Genomic DNA, 18,583 nt, shown 5'->3' on the forward strand with positions numbered 1-18,583 from the left:
TCCTTCATGAACTCATCTATCAGCTCAGTTGATAGCAGCTGACAGAACATGAATGCAATGGCTTGTGTGTACCCTTGTATCAAGTCATGAGTTCAATGTGTTCATGTAGCAAGAAGCAGTTTCAGCCATGATTTTGTTGGAATGTCCTATTGAACCTCACAAATCCCCCAATTTCCTCACAGGAAGGTCAACACAGTTAAGTAGTTAGTTAGGGAAAGTGGAAATTTTAAAGATCAATACAACTGTCCAAAACAGGCACATATACTTTTTTAAATGGGCAGGTGACATCCCTTGCCTCTCCAATCTTGTCTTTGCATTGAAAAAAAAAAGAAAAGCAGCATGTTTTTCAAACACCACCTGACAGTGACCGCCCTCACTGACCCCTACGGCCGACAGACCCGCTGTCTAAGGGGAGGAGGGGGCACGATGGATGGGAGTGCAGGGGTCGATAGAGGCCATAAGGCAAAGATGGAGGGAGATGCAGACAGAGGAAGCTTAAAAGATGCAACACAAGAGGAAGGCAGCAGAGACAAAGCAGCGAAGCTCTTTGTATGTTTTCACTCACATATGCGTCACATTGTTGTGGTAGGCACAATAAAACATCAACTCAAATATGGACTCAAGTTGAAATTCTTACTGAAGCTACCAGCCATTATTAGAGATAGTTTTATCTACTGTTTAAGAAGACACAAAAGCCTGGGTTTGATTTTATGTTTACATCAACAGATATTTACAGTTCAGCTGAGGCGAGGCTTGTGGTTTAGCTCTTGGAATGTTGATCTGTCTCTTCAAGTCAAGTCAATTTTATGAGAATAGCCCACTATCACAAATCACAAAATTGCCTCAGGGGGCTCCACAGTCTCTACCGCTAAACGACATCCCCTGTCCTTAGACCCTTGATTCAAATAAAGAGAAAATCCCCAAAAACACTCCTTTATGGAAATGAAAATGAAAGAAACCTCATGAGGAGCAACAGAGGAGGGATCCCTTTCTCAGGATGAACAGATTAGCAATAGATGTGTCCACATTGGACGGATATTTGGAAGCCATTTTGACCCAATTGAGTTGCAGTACCATGTCCCAACCACCAGGTGGCAGACCCTGAAAGCATTGTCTACAATTCCATTCGATTATTATCTATGTATCTCTGTCTTTATGAGTTGTTGCATCATAAATTCAAAATGTTGGGAGGAAGAGGAGGCGCAACAATATTTTATCCTGATTTTAATTATTGTTTTTTTATTAAAAAATTTCTGTGACTGAAAATACATCTGTCTGTTCTCGAGGATGCTATGCGCCAAAGGGTATATTCTACCAGAATTTCGATTCTGCCTTATTTTTATTATTATTTTAAAATTAATTAAAATTATGATACAGTTTACGGCTGAAAAGCAAAAACATATTATAACATACTCTTTTACCATTAATACATGTTGTCCACTGCACTGGACAGATACGTAACTCCCTCAAAATAGCATATATTGAAAAAAGTTATTGGCATAATTTTTCACCAGTTTGAAAGTAAAAATTTAAAAAAAGTTACTCTGGGAGTGCCTCGGTGGTCGAGTGGTTAGAGCGCATGCCACATAACCGCAGCGTCCCTGGTTTGAACCTGTCCAGGGACCTTTGCTGCAGGTTATTCCCCTCTCCCTCTCTCCCTGTTTCCTGTCCGCCTCTCTACTTAAATAAAGGCAAAAAGCCTTAAAACAAATCTCAATAAAAGGAATGTTAATCTAAATAATGTTCATGCATAAAAGGAATGGAACACAAATTACAGAATACAGCATTGAATAGGATAACACAATTATAATGGATTTTACAATATATAGAATGTGATTAGGAGGAAACCAAGTAGGTGGAATGTGGAAGATGGAATGAGTTTCTGGCCCACCAGAACAGAGTAGGACCTGAGCCACATCACCTCCATCAACATGTAGACCTGGCAGAAGGACAGACTACACATGCACACTAGGGAGACTGAAATCACACCATTCACGTACACTGGAAAAGAGATAAGGGAAAGACATTTTTCACACAAAAGAGAGACATAAGGTGAGGCTGAACTCCTGCAGGATGGGGAACCAGATCCAAAACTTCAGAAAATGGCACAAACAGCCAAGGAAGCAGAGTGGTTCCAGGATAGGTTCTGGTCAAGCAAGAGATACCTGAGAGACGAGAGGACAGACGGAAAAAATAGGGTGAAAGAGGGAGAGAAGACAGAGTGGCACACAGCTCAGACAATCATTTGCTTGTGGAACATAAAAACAGAAGGTCAGAAACATGCAATGGTTATCAGAACAGTTGCAATAATCAATAAACTGGTGAGCAGGACAGCACTTAGCAAATTCATTGAGACGAAAACCGACCCACTTGGCAGTACAAGGTCACGAAGTACTCAATTGAAGGCAGCTAATTGTAGGTCAAGGCAAAAAGATTAGATTTAAGTTTAGATTTAGAGGACTCAACATATTCAGATTGTCTGATATCAGCAGGGAGGTTATTCCATAATAACGGGCCGATAGGAAAAGGCCCTGCTGAGTGCTGACCTCTTTTTAACTTTGGGTACACACAGGAGCCCTGCAGGAGCAAACAGCTTGAGATGGAATATAAGGTTTAAGGAGATCATACAGGTATGATGGGGCATGCTCATGTAGGATTTTATAAATCGTCAGAGGAACCTTAAAGTCCTATCTCACATGAGTAGGCAGCCAATGAAGCAAGACAAGAATTGGTGTAGAAATTGGGTTAAGTGACTGCGACACACGTGAAATCACACAGTTGTTGAGGGTTAGTTACTTGATCAAATTGGTGTCTGTGTTAAGCAAGGCCAACAACCAGCATCTCAGTGTTATCCAAATTCTGTAGCAGGAAACCTAGTGACATCAAATTTTTCACAGCAGTCAAGAAGGCCTCCAATTTAGTGGGCAAAGAACAGAGCTATGAGGTACTCCATATTTAACATCAGAGAATTTTGATGTAATATTATTATAGCAGACACACTGTGTTCTTACCAGATAATGGGGACTTAAACCAAGAGAGTATACAGATAGTATAGCTAGATAGTATACAGTGATCAATGGTGTCAAAGGCTGAACTGAGATCCAGTAATAGAAGCACAGAGATGGATTCTGAATCAATAGCAAGTAGAAGATCATTTACCACTGCAGTTAGAGCAGTTTCAGTGGAGTGACACACCCTAAAAGCCAATTAAAAGGCTTCATATAGATCATTTTCTTTCAAATGAGCTGGAAGTTGCTTAGACTCAACTCTCTCTAGTATTTAAGAAAAGAATGGTATATAAGAGAGTGGTCGATAGTTATTAAGAAACCCTGGGTCGAGGCATTGTTTCTTAAGTAGAGGCTTAACCACAGCAATCTTACAGCTTCTGGGGACAATGCCAGTAATAAGTAATAAATCAACAATATCTAGCACTGTAGATCACAAGGACATGGGTTTGGTTTTAACTTTGGTAGGGACATATTTGGCCCATTCACACATATTGATCTTGACTCTGCAAAAATGTTTTATTAAGTATTTGCTAATACACCTTAACTGAAACGGGACTTGTATCATGTATCATATCTTGTATTTTTCTCAGATTTTAAAGAGATATTAACATGTTATTTAATTTATCTTTTAAACAAATGTGTCATTTAGTGATGAGAAAATACATGGATAATAACCAGTAGGTAATGTGCTACTATTCAAACCATCTGCAGTCAGCTCACCTGAACCTCCATCCTTGCTATAATTTGTTGATTTTGGCCACAAAGCAAGTTTCCTGAACCATCTGGTCTATAAAATGCATGAAAATAGTGAAACATGCCCTGCACCATTTCCAAAAGTTCAGATGTCATTATTTTTCAACCAATTGTTTTAGTTCTAATCTTAACCCAATGCAACCAAGATGCCCTGCACAATACTTTTCATGATGATGATGAAAACTGAAAGCTCCAGAAAAGTTTCTGAATGGACCTTGAGGTGAGATTGTTTTGTTCAGTGACCCAAAACTGATGGCTATCATCAATTATTTAAGATGTTTTGGTTTTCTTCCTCTTTCTTCTGTCACTTGTTAATTCACTACTGAGCAGGATTATAGTAATTACTTTTTTTTAATGTGTTCTTTCAGTATTTTTAGAAATGAAATGAAACTGAGCTTCCAACATCAGAGAGCAGATGTTGAAGTGATTCTGAAGCTCCATTTTCAGATTGTTGAATTCTCCCACTAGTAGCACTTAATCAACTGAGTGCTAAAATCATTGTAGAATAAAGCAATCTTACTTTCAGCAGACCAGCTTCCTGCTGTTTGATTTTGTATTGTATTGTATACAAGGGTTTGAAATTGTGGTTAAAAAGCAACATCCAGTGAAATTAAACCTACAGATGACAGAGAGTCCTCAATGCCTTTACATGCTAAGGGAAATTTTGCTGGGCCTGGGCTCATACATTATTTTGCCCCACACTGCCCTCTGGTGGCAAAAACCAACAACAACACCAGTCTTTGGACAGGCCGATCAGTAATCCAGTAGCAGTCAGCTCACTATTGAAAACCGCAGGCTGGCCCCTGACCTGTGACTTCCTCCAGGTGACATCTGATAGCCCCTGTTGGTGAGTCATATTAGCGACATCATGAGTCACCTTTGACCCCATTATGGCTTAATCTTCTTCTTGACTTGGTTGGGTTATCAGTCCAGGAGGTCACAGTAAATGTGAGACTCCCTCTCAGGGTATTTGTAGAACCAACCAAGTGATTTATTAATTTACACAGAGGTGCTGAGAGACATACTGTACCTGCAATAATCATGTAACTACAATCTTACACTCTTTAACAATAAGCACAAATGTAAAAAGGTGCATGTTAGGTAACTAAGTACATTTACTCAAGTACTAGATCAATGCTACTTCATATACTGGACTATACTTTCTCTCCCCTACATTTATTTGATAGCCATACTTATTACTTTAAAAAACATTTATAAAATACAGTGCAGTAACTTTAATTAAACTAGTCTCCCAACCTTTCTGGCTAAAGACCCCTTACAATAAAGCAGGGTATGGTTAGGGCACCTCGTCACACTTCAGAACAACTTATAGTTGTTTTGTTATTAGTTCAACCAAAAGTCCAGAGAGGTCAAATGATCAGGTACTTAACCAAAAAGAAAGCAATGAAAAGTAAAAAAAACAAATTGTGTAGCAAGACCTTGTGTTTTCTTTTTTCCTACCTAATTAATCATCTCAGGACCCCCCAGATTTATCTTGTGACCCTTTGGAGGGGCCTGACCTCTGGGTTGGAAACCATTGAAGTGAACTACCTAACTGTTCTGTAAGTAACACCATCTTGAGCTGCCACAACAGAAAAATGATTCTTATTCATTGGTGCATCAGTATAAACATAATAATATATCAGTTGCAGGAGCCATTTATCTGCAGAGTGAAGTACTCTTACCCTTTATGAGCTAATTATACTTCAGTACCTTACCAAAGTAGGATTTTAAATGAAGGAATGGGGGACAAAATCCACAGTCCTCTATCTGCACAATATTTGATTTAAAGTTTATCAAAAGCTAATGTGATACCTCAGGCATCCAAATTAGTCAAATCAAGCATAACTCTCCATAAAGAAACACTGCCCGGGGAAACGGAAATGGGGAATACTGTACTAAAAAGACTATCTTTAGAAGTTATCCACTTCAAATGTCTTGCTGCTGAAATCTCATATTAGCTTCAGATAAACCCGCTTTTATCATATTCATGGTACTTTGTTTACATCACAGATGAGAAACCTGGTATCTCTGCTACAAATTATACTAATGAGATCCAGTTTTCTGGTAGTGGGGACTTGCGGTGGGCAGAGTCTGTCAATCAACGAATTAAACTTGTAATAATGTTGAGATTTTGCAGTACATTGTGTAGATCCAAGTGTGTGTTTGAGTTTTCATACCTTAGCCGCTCTCATTTCCAGCTGAGCATTTGATGATGAACCCTGTTTAGCTTCAACAGTGTTCTGGAGGTGTTTAAATACCAGTTTCCATCCGATTACTTCAGGCAGCATAACTGAATTCACAAATCTGGGAAAGATGTTATCCTGGTTTGGGAGAGCAGGATAGTTATGATACATAACTTGTATATCCCAAACTCATAACTCATTGAAACACATTCAATGTAATCCCACATAAAGCATCTAAAGTAATACATTGGTAAATGTCAGCTTTTAGTGTCAGCTGCTCAGAGACACAATTTTAACAACCACAGGTGCAAAAAGTAGAAAGTGCAACAGGATATATGGGGAAATAATTAATTAAATGTACAGAGTGTAGAATTTAGTGGCATCTAGTGGAACGGACTTAGCAGATATGGACAATAACATTGAGTTTGAATTGGTGTACAATTCCATGAAAATAAGAATTGTGTTTTTTGTTACCTTAGAATGAGCCTTTATATATCTACATAGGGAATGGGTCCTCTTCCACAGAGGACATGTTGCACCGCCATGTTTCTACAGTAGCCCATAAAGGACACACAAAACACTTACTCTATAAAGGGGCTTTTGTGAGTTTCGTGGCTACTGTATGTTCAATTCAACTTTAATTTGTGAAGCCTACAGGTCTTTATAGTTTCGTTATTAGAGTTGTGAGATGAGCGAGACAAAAAAATCAAGAGACGTCTGGCTTCAGCTGACAGATTTATTGACACATGGGACACATGGTAGAAATTATTCAAAAAACTTCCTGTTAAAGAAAAAAACATGTTGGAATTAAAACAAATCTGAGTGTTTCCTTTTTCGCTGAGAGGCTGGACAGTTCATATCTAGTACATATTAAGCTAAAAGTGGTTTGTGGAATCCAATGCTGCATGAAAAATGAGACTAATTTTGTCATTACTGAGTGAAAAGTCTGCTCCACACAACACTTAAGCTTGAGTCTGTTCCTCCTTCAGTGATTCTATTTGGCTCTCTTCACTGATACTGTCCTCTTTCATCACTACTACGTTCGTTTCTTTCTCTTCTTCTTCTTCCACCTTCAGCGGTAACCACGACTCTTTGTGCAATCTCTCACTCCTCTCCACCTCCTGAACAGTAGGTGTCGATGTTACCCTCATGTGCTCGGGCAGCTGCTTGAACTCCTCCTCGTTCACGTCGAAGTCCTTCATCTTTGAGTCCAGGATCCACCAGCGGCCGGCGAAGCCAACGTCCAGCATTCGTCCGGGGATCTCCCTCCAAGGTACTGACAGGTTGGAGCACTGGGCTTCGTACAGCGTGGTGTCAGGGTCATAGTCGGCGTGGTAGACCAGAGACAGGAGACCTAGACTGGTGTGGCGCAGCCGGCCATCATTGCGAAGTTTGACAAGATTCTGTACGTGGCCATCGGAGGCACCGTTCCGGATCCACGGGGACAGCAGACCCAGCTGATTGGAGTACTCCAGCAGGGTGGCATCAAAGGACGAGTCATCGGGTTTACTGTAGACACAGGCCCCGGCTCCGCCTAGCAGAGACATGTATACTGAGGCTTTCACCGGTCGCTCCCAGGCACCAACAAATATCTCCCGAACCGCCTCTTTGTAGTCTGTGACCAAGCCGCGACACCACACACCTGAAGAAAACAAGAGAAGAAACTTAGTCCTGCATGGGCTCCTAAACACACACCACTGGGGACCTGAGGGCTTTCAATTCAAACACGTAAGCCAATATTATACATACAATATAAATATAAATATAATATATAATGTATAAACTGAAAAAAAACGACAGCCAAATGTGGAGCTGCAACAATCAGACAAAAAATGAATCAGTGACTATTTTGTTAATTGATTAATCGTCGCAAAAATGTCAATTATTCACTGTTTTCAGCCTCACAAATGTGATAACTTTATGTTTTTCTTTGTCACACGAAACAAAAAACTGAATATCTTAGTTTTGGGCTGTTTGTCGGACCAAAAAAAAAGACATTTGAAGACATCAGCTTGAAAAATTAAAACTGTAATTTTTCAATATTTTTTAACACTTTATTAACAAAACAACTGATTACTTTGAACATGCAGCTTCAGGTGTGTGTCTTTGTTGTATGTAATGTTTTGCTATTCAGAAAGCTATGAGTGTGAGTGTGTGTGTGTGTGTGTGTGTGTGTGTGTGTGTGTGTGTGTGTGTGTGTGTGTTTTCCAGGAATAGCATGTGACATACAGTAGGGTTTTCATTTTAACTGATGGAGGTGTTTGCTAGTGGCACCAACTGAACAGACAGACACATGAGGGCTGGACACCAGGTTGGAGTTAAAACAACAGTCAGGAGCCACATTGATATTATGAACATGTTTTTCTTGCTGTAATCATTCCTCCTATTCATACTGACCATTAGAAGATCCCTTCATAATGCACTTACAATGGAAGTGATGGAGGACAAAATCCACAGTCCTCCTTCTGTGCATAAATGTATTTTGATATGACTAACTCAGACTGCTGAAGCTGAATAGAAGCTAATCATCTACTTTTAAATGACTGTGTGGACACACTGTGGATACAGTCCTCATCACTTCCATTGAAAGCACATTTGAAGGAGATCTTTTAATAGTCAGTATGAACAGGAGGAATGATTACACAGAGAAAAACCTCTTTACTGTTCTAATGGACACCCGCCTGCTGATTAAAGTCACGCCTAAAAATTGCTGTAGTGTATCTTTAATTATTTCTAAAAATTCGTTTATAAAACAGTGTTAAGCTTTTCGTGTAAATCTAGTATAGATTAACCACTGTGTACGGTATAGTGGTAGTAACTAGTAGTATAGTGTTGCTCAGTTTCTCACCAGCTTTACTGTTCTTCAGTCTCTCCCAGCGGCTGGTAGAGGCGGGAGTAGCGGGAGAAGCTGCTGTCTCTGCCGCTACACACAGCAGCCTCCTCGCTATAAATGACGAAGACATTTCAGCAGCTTTTCACTCTCCTGCCTCCTGTCACCTTCACACTATCATCCCCGTGGTCGCTCAGCAGGGGAAAAAGGGAAATGGCGTCCGGGCGGTGGGTCGATGTTATTCTTCCGACAGATAGTACTACCTCGGAAAGGTTCCGCTTGCTGTTACGCTTTACCAGATAATTATGAATTAGTTATATTAGTTATAGAATGATTAAAAATATGTATTTAGCTTTGATTTTTTTTTACATAACTGCACAATATACAGTACGCTTTTTTCTCAAGAATAAACATTAGATTACGTAAAAGTGACACCATCAAGTACAAAGCAGTATAAAGTATTATCTGTATGGTCTAATGAAACTATCATAAATCTAAAGTTGCAAATGAATTATGAACACATGAAACATAAACACTGTATATCAATTATCACCACTAAGATTGTGTTTTGCAATATTAGTATTTCATGTATAATACCTATTTCAATTCAACTGTGCAATATATATATAATATACTTTTTTTTCTACTTCACTTTAATATGTGCAATAACAATATCATCTCTGGTACATTACCACTCAATACCAATATCACTGTTGTGCTGTAAATAATGTAATTAATTATATACTCTACTATTATTGTTATTATTTTTCGTACTTATTTATTGTTCTTTATTCTTTCTTATTGATGCCCTTCTATATTTACTGTCCACTTGCTGCTGTAACACTGCAAATGTTCCCATTGTGGGACTAATAAAGGAATATCTTATCTTATCTTATCTTATCTTATCTTATCTTATCTTATATAATAATATTATGGTTGTTTACACTTTAAATCTGTGCAATAATAATATCAAACTCAGGTATATTATAACTCAGTCACTCAACACCAATATTACTCTTGTACATGATGTTACTATTATTCTACCATATTTTTGTGGCCATATTTTTTTTTACTTCTATTGGGTTTTTTTTACTGCGTTTGTACTCACTTATTATTCATTGTTCTTTATTCTTTTTTTATTGACCCTGTTCTATATTTTCACTATCCACTTTGCTGCTGCAATAATTTAAATGTCCCCTTTGTGGTACTATTAAAATAATATCTTATCTTATCTTTCAATTATCATCATCATCAGCACCATCTTAAAAACGTTTGAATCCTAGATGGTTTTAAAATAATGATGATGATTATGATTATTATTCTTATTGTTGTTATTTTTATTATTGTAAGTAGTAGTAGTAGTAAAATTAGTATTGTATTACTTTAAAATTTGCTTGTAAAGTAAATAGCTTTCGGAAATACAAATTCTAAATACAATTCCTAAATACAAATCTATTTTAGCCACTGTGAGCTTAAATAACGTTCCTATTTTAGATCAACACGCTTTAAAAAAAACGTTAGCACAATTAGGTCCCCAAATAAATAAATAAACAAATAAAATTAAATTAAATTTAAATTTAAAAAAACATCGAGGTCCCTCCGCTGCGCGCATGCGTAGTCCGCGTGTCGCAAGAAACGGATGCTCACGTGACGGCTTTGTTTACGTGGTGACGTGTACCCGGATGACACGTTAGCTGGACTAACCGGGGACTGGAGCCACGTTAGTTCTGAGAGACAGGCTGTAAGAGACTTTTGTTCTTTTCTGTCAGTTTATTCAATGTGTAGCCTACTTACATGAACCGTGTCGTTACATATTTACATTAGCTACCTTCAACATAGTCAAACAAATGCTAAATACGAGCTAATTTAGCTTGTATTAGCTGTCACGCCGTCATCATCAGAGACATCCTGCAGCGGACAGGTCGGTGGGCTTAACATATGCTGTACTGATCATCACTGCTACACTGATAAATCCACGGCAGGGTGGCTTACCTGTACTAATACTATACGTAGAAAATTACGGATAAGCTATATATGGTTGTTGCTGTCATCTTCTTATAGGTCCTACATGAGGTTGCTGTTTGTTCACTGAAGAAATGGCCAGTCCTAATGATCTACAGTTCCAAGGTAAATACAACCTCATTAAAGTCACTCTCACCTTCATTAAAAGATAGGGTTCAAAATGTTATAGTGTGTCTTAAACCATCAATCAGGTATTCATATGAACTGTAAAGAGGTTTTCCTCTCTGTAATCATTCCTCCTGTTCATACTGACTATTAAAAGATCTCCTTCAAATGTGCTTTCAATGGAAGTGATGGAGGACTGTATCCACAGTGTGTCCACACAGTCATTTAAAAGTAGATGATCAGCTTCTATTCAGCTTCAGCAGTCTGAGTTAGTCATATATCAAGTGATATCTGACACATTTACAGTCTTTTTAGCATCAAATTCCCTCTTAGTGTTTCCCTGTTGAGCTGTGGTGGAAGTATACTAACAAAAAGAGGGGCTACTTTGCTACTAAAAACACTGTAACGTTGAAGGATATCATCTGGACATTTATGGACATGTCGGCACGCAGCAGTGCAGCAGCTTCTCTGGCTCCCAGCTCTGATTTTATTGTTTTATTACTGCTATTATCTAAAGCGATACTTGAGTACCTAATTTTGTTCCCTTTCATGTACCAACATGTTCTGGAATGACAATATCCTTGAAATTAGAGTTGTGAGATGAGTGAGACAAAAAAGATTAATTTCTTACACAGAAGGAGGACTGTGGTTTAGTCCTCCATCACTTACATTTTTAATAAGTGCATTTTAAAGGGATCTTCTAATAGTCAGTATGAGCAGGAGGAATGATTACACAGGTTTCAATGTTCAGTTGGGTTCCTGACTGATTTAAGACAGACTTGAAAAACTGTGAACATGTCCTTTTAACGAAGACAAAATCCTGTTGTTTCTCGTCAAAGTATTTAATGGTCTAGCCTCTGTGTACAATGCAGAACTTCATCCTCTAACCATACATATACAACTTCCAACACTTTTAGTTATTGGCCTTTAATGATGCCCTGAGGTGGTTTTCTTTCTCTCTCTAGCAGTCTAGAAGTTGAGTTGAATGAAAACCATCATTTTCAAAATAAAGTATGTAGATTTCCCGCTTTCACACACGCACTGTGAACAGAAAGCACTGCAGTGAGTCTCTGGTGTAGTGTGTAAGTTAAAGACATGTTCAGTCAAATGATCACTGTGTAGATCCTCACATGCTAAATATCAAAGGTACCAATCATTTATAAGGCAGCTTTCATACAGGTTCATGTAGTTCAAAGTGCTTCACAGTTGATTGACAAAGCTGATAATAAGACAGAACAAGTGACAACATAAAGAAAAGGAAGAAAAACTCAAATTTAGACCAATGCATGCAAAAGAAAATAATTTTAAAAATGTATAATAAATAGGATAGGATAAAAAAATAAATATAAATAAGAGAATAAGAGAAAAAGTTTATTAAAAGTTGGAGTAAAAAAAAACAAGGTTAAAATAAATTAAAAAAACAAAGTAAAATAAAAGAGATAGTTTTTAATAAAAGCTAGACTAAAAACTAGGATAAAAAAATAGAAAGACAAAAGAAACAGATGAATAAAATCACATCTATACACACAGGGTGAAAGTTAAGAGCCTCAGTAGAAACAGATCCTATGTATGGAGCATCAGTGATAAATGAAGTAAATAAAAAAGGTATAATAATAATAATAATAATAATAAAGTAAAGTAAGAGAATGTATCAATTGTGAGATGTTTGTCTAAACTACACAGTGTTATATCAGCTTGTATATTGTTTTGTATATTTGACGTTACTGTTACTGTGAGGTGCTTTTAATGATTAGATGTACAAGCTGCACAATCACTTCAATATACTGTTGAAAGTTATGTTTGAGTTTTGTCAGATACAATCCAGGTTGATGGAGAGGATATTTGACTTCCATTATTGAGTTATTGTTTAAGTGAGGAATAACACGAAACCTCAGGTGCAGTGACATCTAGTGGCAGGAGATGGTTACTACAGGGAGCAGCAGCTGGATGGAGACTCAGGTGCAGTTCCGGCTACAGCTTCCCAGGATGGAATGAGGTTTAAGAGACCATGTGATTCATGTAATCCTTTTTCAGAGGCAGTTTTTGCTTATTGGTTGTATTTCATGTAGAGCTGCAATAATCAGTCAACAACAGATTATTAATCATTTGGTATTTTAAAGCAAAAAAAGCAAGAAATAGTCTAGTGATTTTAAAATTCTCTGTGAACATCAGTGAATCCTAACCCTGTTATAGCCAGGATGAGTATTTTCTGTGTTTTGTAGTCTAATGTGATAATAAATTGAATATCTTTGGATTTTGGACTGTTGGTTAAACAAAACGATCAATTTGACGATTTCTCTTTGGGCTTTAGAAAACCGCCCACTCTCAATGCTAATATATTATTATTATTATTACATCAGTGGTATAAAATGATCTTTAAATGACAATAACATTGTTCATCGCGACTCATTCTGAGACAATATATCGTTCAATAAAAGTAGTTATCGTGACAGGTCTATTATTAATCACTCGTTCTTATTGAAATTTGAGTCATATTACATTAGAATATGGAAGAGATAAATCTTAGCTACCCTCCTCAATCCTACTAACAGCTTTGATTGAATCTGTCTCAGCTCACAACTACATCACCACTCAAAGATTCTGTAACTTCAACAAAAAAAATAGCTGACTCAAACGCTCCAAACCGTCCGTCCTTTATTATCATGTGTCTGCTCATTGTCCCTCATCAGCCCATAGAAAACAAGTGGATTACCTGAGTACTGACTCCCATTCTCTCCTGATGTGTGTGTGTAGAGTTTGAGGAGGCAGCAGAGCTGTTGTCTGCAGACCCGGGGGCGTCCACACTCGGTATATCTGCCTCAAACACCGTCACCACAGCAGCAGGAGGAGTGGGAGGAGGAGGAGGAGCAGGAGGAGGAGAAGATGTGAAATTAGACCTTTCAGAAGATGAGGAGGGTCAGGAGGAGAGCTCAGAGGTGAGTTTCTGTGTATAGAGACGTATTGTATGTCACCACAACACTTGTTAAGAGTTTTAATGCTTTGAGTCTACAACAGCTGAGAGATTGGTGTGTGCTTTCAGCTCTTAGGAGGACAGAAACCAACTGGAGGCTTCTGGACCTTTGAGTACTATCAGTCATTCTTCAATGTGGACACAATGCAGGTATTTAAAAATAATAATAAACAAAGCCCAGAAACATATTTCATCACAGCAGCTTGTTTTAGCTTGGATTGTGCTTGTGATGCAGGTTCTGGACAGAGTGAAAGGTTCAGTAATGCCGTTACCTGGAAGAAACTTCGTCAAACACCACCTCAGGAGTAATCCAGATCTGTACGGTAAGCCGGGAGAGACAATATTCACCTATTAGACATTTATTGTAGCATATATGTAGATGGTTTCTTCACATCTGGTTTATAATTCACTATATTGTAGTTGTTATTTGATATGATTTTAGGATTTTTGAAGTGTTTGTCTACTTTCCTCTATGAACACATACATTTCTCATATTATTGTATTAAGTATGTTGTCATTGATTATGTTTATATAACAGCATCCAGTTATGCATATTCAATGTTTATTTATTAGCTCATAAATACTAAGTAGAGGGATGTTTTTCTTTAATGTATTATAGATGATGTACTAGTATTTTTGTAGAAGTATTACTCATTATTCATGAGAAGCACTTTGTGATATTCTGCTTGAGAAAGGGGTCATATAAAAAATGTACTTACCTACTCGTTTCCTTACAGCAGTTACTTACTCTCTTACTTACTTAATTATAGCATTTGGTATAAGTTGCCTCAGATGGTCTTTAATCATAAAGCATCTGTGAATCCTTTGGTCTTCTTCATTTATAATGTTGGAGGTCTTTTTATTAAGTTGAAACAATAACTTATGGACTCTTGTATTTTCACTTTGTCTCTTTTTTATATTTAATATTTTTCATCATCATCATCCTAATGATGGACCATCATCTGTAGTGTTCTTGATCTACTTTAGGTTAAATGCTGGAGCTCTAGTTTTAGGGTACATATAACAGATTACATGCTTACTTACTCATTTAATTTACTCACTTACTTTAGGTACTGTTTAGGTACTCTTAATTATTTCTTTTCAGCACTTTCGTACTTACTTACAGTCCTTAGTGACCATCTGTCTTTCTTTCAGATAAAATAACATAATTCTAAACACACAATAATTTGAACCTGTTTTTCTTTTTTAGCATATCCTCTTAACAATTTAAATATATATGAGTGGTTATATGTTGATCTTTATTGTGGTTTTTATGTGATTTCTGAAGTTAGTACTGTTTGCAGTGTCAGGGAGGGAAATTGTGCCAGATGTTGTTTTGGTGGATTTTAGACATGGGCACATTCAGTTGTAATATTTGGGTCGCCTTCTGTGCTTATTGCTCCACCTGTCAAACACTGCATTACATGTCTGCTGAAGCTATTTGTTAGACTTCCGGCAGAGTTTAGTTTACAGATTTTGCACTTTTTGTCTTCCACACCCATTCTAAAAAAAATATTAAGCCACGCAGCTGGACTGTAAGCTGCTTTTTTATTGCACAAAGTAGTTGTAAGAAAGCTCAGCTGTTGAAAACTTAAGCGGCAGTGTAATATCGACATTTGAAGGTCACACTGCAGTATTTAGTTGAGTCAGTCGCATTGTAGCATTAATCAGTTTTGGAGAAGGTTAAGTCAGGAAGTGAAAGGTAGGAAATTTAAATGTGTGTGTGTTTCTGCAGGTCCGTTCTGGATCTGTGTGACTCTCGTGTTCTCCGTAGCGATCAGTGGGAATCTGTCCACATTCCTCAGTGAGATGGGAAACCCTTCATACCACTACAGACCACAGTTCCACAGAGGTCAGTCCTCTACTAGTCAACCCCAACATTAGTAATGCTCTGTACATGTGACATCATGTTTTTGTTCCGTCCAAATTTCACGACTCACCAAAAACATTACTTCACCTCTGAATCTTAACTTCTCGTCTCTTGCGCTCGCAGTAACAATAGCTGCTGTAGTGATCTTCATGTACGCCTGGCTGGTGCCGATTGGTTTGTGGGGTTTCCTGACGTGGCGGCAAGGGACTGAGAGGCAGATTGGAGGCTACTCCTTCCTGGAGACCGTGTGTGTCTATGGCTACTCCCTCTTTATCTACATCCCCACCTCGGTGAGCCCATCCACTCTCCTGAGCTTCAATTCTACTGTCATCAATTGATCTCAGGATCATGATAAGCTGGATTTATACAGTCAAATTCTACCGACAGAGAGCATCATGTGTTGTTTTTCTGTTTTGCGTTCACAGCACAAACAAACCACACCAGTATTTGCTTGCAACAACACCCCCATTTTTCAGGGGGTACCAGAGTTTGATTGACACGTCTCACACCAGCCTGAATAAGCAAACACACCAGGTCACATCAACTCTTGTCTTCTACAGGTGTTGTGGATCATCCCATTTGAGTGGCTGCGCTGGACACTGATCCTGATCGCAATGGTTATCTCCGGCTCAGTCCTGGTCCTCACCTTTTGGCCCGTTGTCCGTGACGACACCAAGGTGATGGCAATCGCTACAGTTGCGACCATAGTGGTTTTACACACGCTGCTGGCCATCGGCTGTAAGGTGAGTGAGCTGCGTGGATCTATAGCCTCAGATATCAGATATCACATGTTTAACCTCAAGTGGAGAGTTGATGTCTTCTCTTTTCTTTCAGATGTACTTCTTCCAGACGGCAGTACATGTCCCAACGCCGGCCTCTACAACCGCACCGATTCACATAACATTAACCACCAAATCCCACTGACCAATAAGAAGCAAGAGTGGCGTTAGGTGTCTTGTGTCATCTAGAATCACGTGCAGATATAAAAATCATGTACAGACACGACCGATTGAGGCAATGTTTATTATTGCCGTCGTGTGATGTGTTCTGTGCTCCCCTGATGGAAGTATTGGGATGGGTGTGTGTGTGTGTGGTCGTCCGTCTGTCTAATTTATCCCGAGGTTGGTTCAACTGTGACTGAAGTAGCACGTGTTCACTGCAATAACTTTAGATTTCGACTGTGATGTTTTCAGGATGTGGTGCATCTCAGCGGTCTGGCACGGCTCCCTCAATGCTGTGATTCCCCCTCGATTCATCATCAGCAAGATTCAAACACAAGCTGAAAAAACAAAGACTCATCAAGTAACACAATACGAAACCCACGTTGTTGATAATTATTACTTCGTGTGAGATATTAATGAGCAACCAAGAAAATGACAAAGCCCCCTTGTGTGCGTGATCTTGTTCCTCATGCATCTTCTGCCATACTGACTTAATTAGATTCTTTTTCATTCATTTTCATTGGATGAATCTGATCATTTTCATTTATTTGTTTAGAATATATCAGAAAACAGCGCAATAAATCCCCCATTAATATTCCCTAATTTAACCATGGCCTTGTCCTCAAATTAACATCAAAAGATTTTCATTTTAAAAAGATATAAATCAGAGAATTGTGTGGAATTTCATTAAGACATTTTAACTTTCCAGTAAAGCACCTGTGAGACTAATAACATTAACGATAGCTGTGTTCTATTGAAATGTCCCTTTAAACCATGTCTGTAGACACTTAGTCTAATCAGGTTTCAGTTTGTAGTGTTCACACTGGGAAAGTGACACAACACAGGATACCTAATCAGAATGTATATATGCATACTAAAAAAACCTTGATTTCTGAGTGTACTGTTGATGTTCACTACTCTCCCACAAGGGTCAAATTATCTTTGTACACCACACATATTTAATTATTACCTGCATATGAAACAGCAAAATATGTTGATTTCTTGTAAACTAACTGCAAAAACAGTATACTTTAAATATATATATATAGTATATACTATAGATAGTCAGTATGTAGTATAGAATAGTACAGCTGTAATTCAACCATCCATCATGTTATTCATCTGTGATTCACTGTTGCTATGAAACGTGGTGCAGAACCTCATGCTCAACGTTTTGTGATTATCTGAACTATTATCAAGCATAATCTTCAAACTAACATTAGCGCTCATATTTTGAGTGCCCTAAACTTAACACTAAACAGGTGCTTTCTCTCTCATCAGCTTCCAGCAACTGTTAACAGATCTTATGGTTCAAAACACTGAATCTTGAATGTATCCCTATGAAGCCGCTCGCTTCAGCCATATATGTGGGTGAGGAAGCCGTTCCAGACTGTAGCAGAAGGTGATGAATGTGTTCATAGAGTATAAAACTGCAAAAGGACTCTTGCTGATGCACCACATCGCTTCTCCTACCTGTAAGAATCACGAAGAGCTCAGCCTCTTAACCTCCACTCACTTAATGACTTCAGTCGCTTTATATAAATAGATGATTTATTGTAAATTAAAGGAACAAGGTTTACATCTGCGGAACTATTTATTCCCTACTGTGATGCTGTTTAGGGGCTTTTGTTAATAAACTTAAGGAGTCTTTAACTTACTGTTTGTCTGTTATTTCTGAGATCATTTTTTGTGGTAATGCTATCTGAAGATAAACTGTGTAATGCTCTGTATCATTGTGATGCAGGGTGAATGAAAACATTTGTAAAATATTAAGGATATTAATCATAAACAGAAGCAAACTTACCATATGAGCCACAGATGACAAGAGCAGAGGAGTCACCCACGCAAAGCACCGTTCATCTCAACCTGACTCAACAGTCAGTTGGAGGGCTTTTGG

General features: G+C 38.1%; 2 protein-coding genes across 3 annotated transcripts; one reads left to right on the plus strand and one right to left on the minus strand.

The window, feature by feature from the left end:
* Positions 1 to 6,669: 6,669 nt before the first annotated feature.
* Positions 6,670 to 8,968, minus strand: timm29 (translocase of inner mitochondrial membrane 29). Its single transcript, XM_062439112.1, has 2 exons — positions 8,796 to 8,968; positions 6,670 to 7,589 (listed from the first exon to the last, which is right to left on the minus strand). Exons 1-2 carry the CDS (start codon positions 8,908 to 8,910, stop codon positions 6,910 to 6,912), a joined length of 795 nt encoding a protein of 264 aa, XP_062295096.1. The 5' UTR covers positions 8,911 to 8,968; the 3' UTR covers positions 6,670 to 6,909.
* Positions 8,969 to 10,480: 1,512 nt separating this feature from the next.
* Positions 10,481 to 18,333, plus strand: yipf2 (Yip1 domain family, member 2). 2 transcript variants are annotated; one of them, XM_062439106.1, is made up of 9 exons: positions 10,481 to 10,702; positions 10,839 to 10,904; positions 13,659 to 13,840; positions 13,945 to 14,025; positions 14,111 to 14,198; positions 15,611 to 15,727; positions 15,869 to 16,035; positions 16,306 to 16,488; positions 16,580 to 18,333. In XM_062439106.1, the coding sequence occupies exons 2-9, from the start codon at positions 10,874 to 10,876 to the stop codon at positions 16,667 to 16,669; spliced, it is 939 nt and encodes a 312-aa protein (XP_062295090.1). In that variant the 5' UTR covers positions 10,481 to 10,702; positions 10,839 to 10,873; the 3' UTR covers positions 16,670 to 18,333. The 2 variants fall into 2 exon arrangements, with proteins under 2 accessions (XP_062295090.1, XP_062295089.1); XM_062439105.1 differs by having other exon boundaries at positions 10,481 to 10,698.
* The last annotated feature ends 250 nt before the right edge of the window (positions 18,334 to 18,583 follow it).

Source organism: Scomber scombrus, chromosome 18 (genome assembly GCF_963691925.1).
Source record: "Scomber scombrus chromosome 18, fScoSco1.1, whole genome shotgun sequence".
NCBI classification, from domain to species: Eukaryota; Metazoa; Chordata; class Actinopteri; order Scombriformes; family Scombridae; genus Scomber; species Scomber scombrus.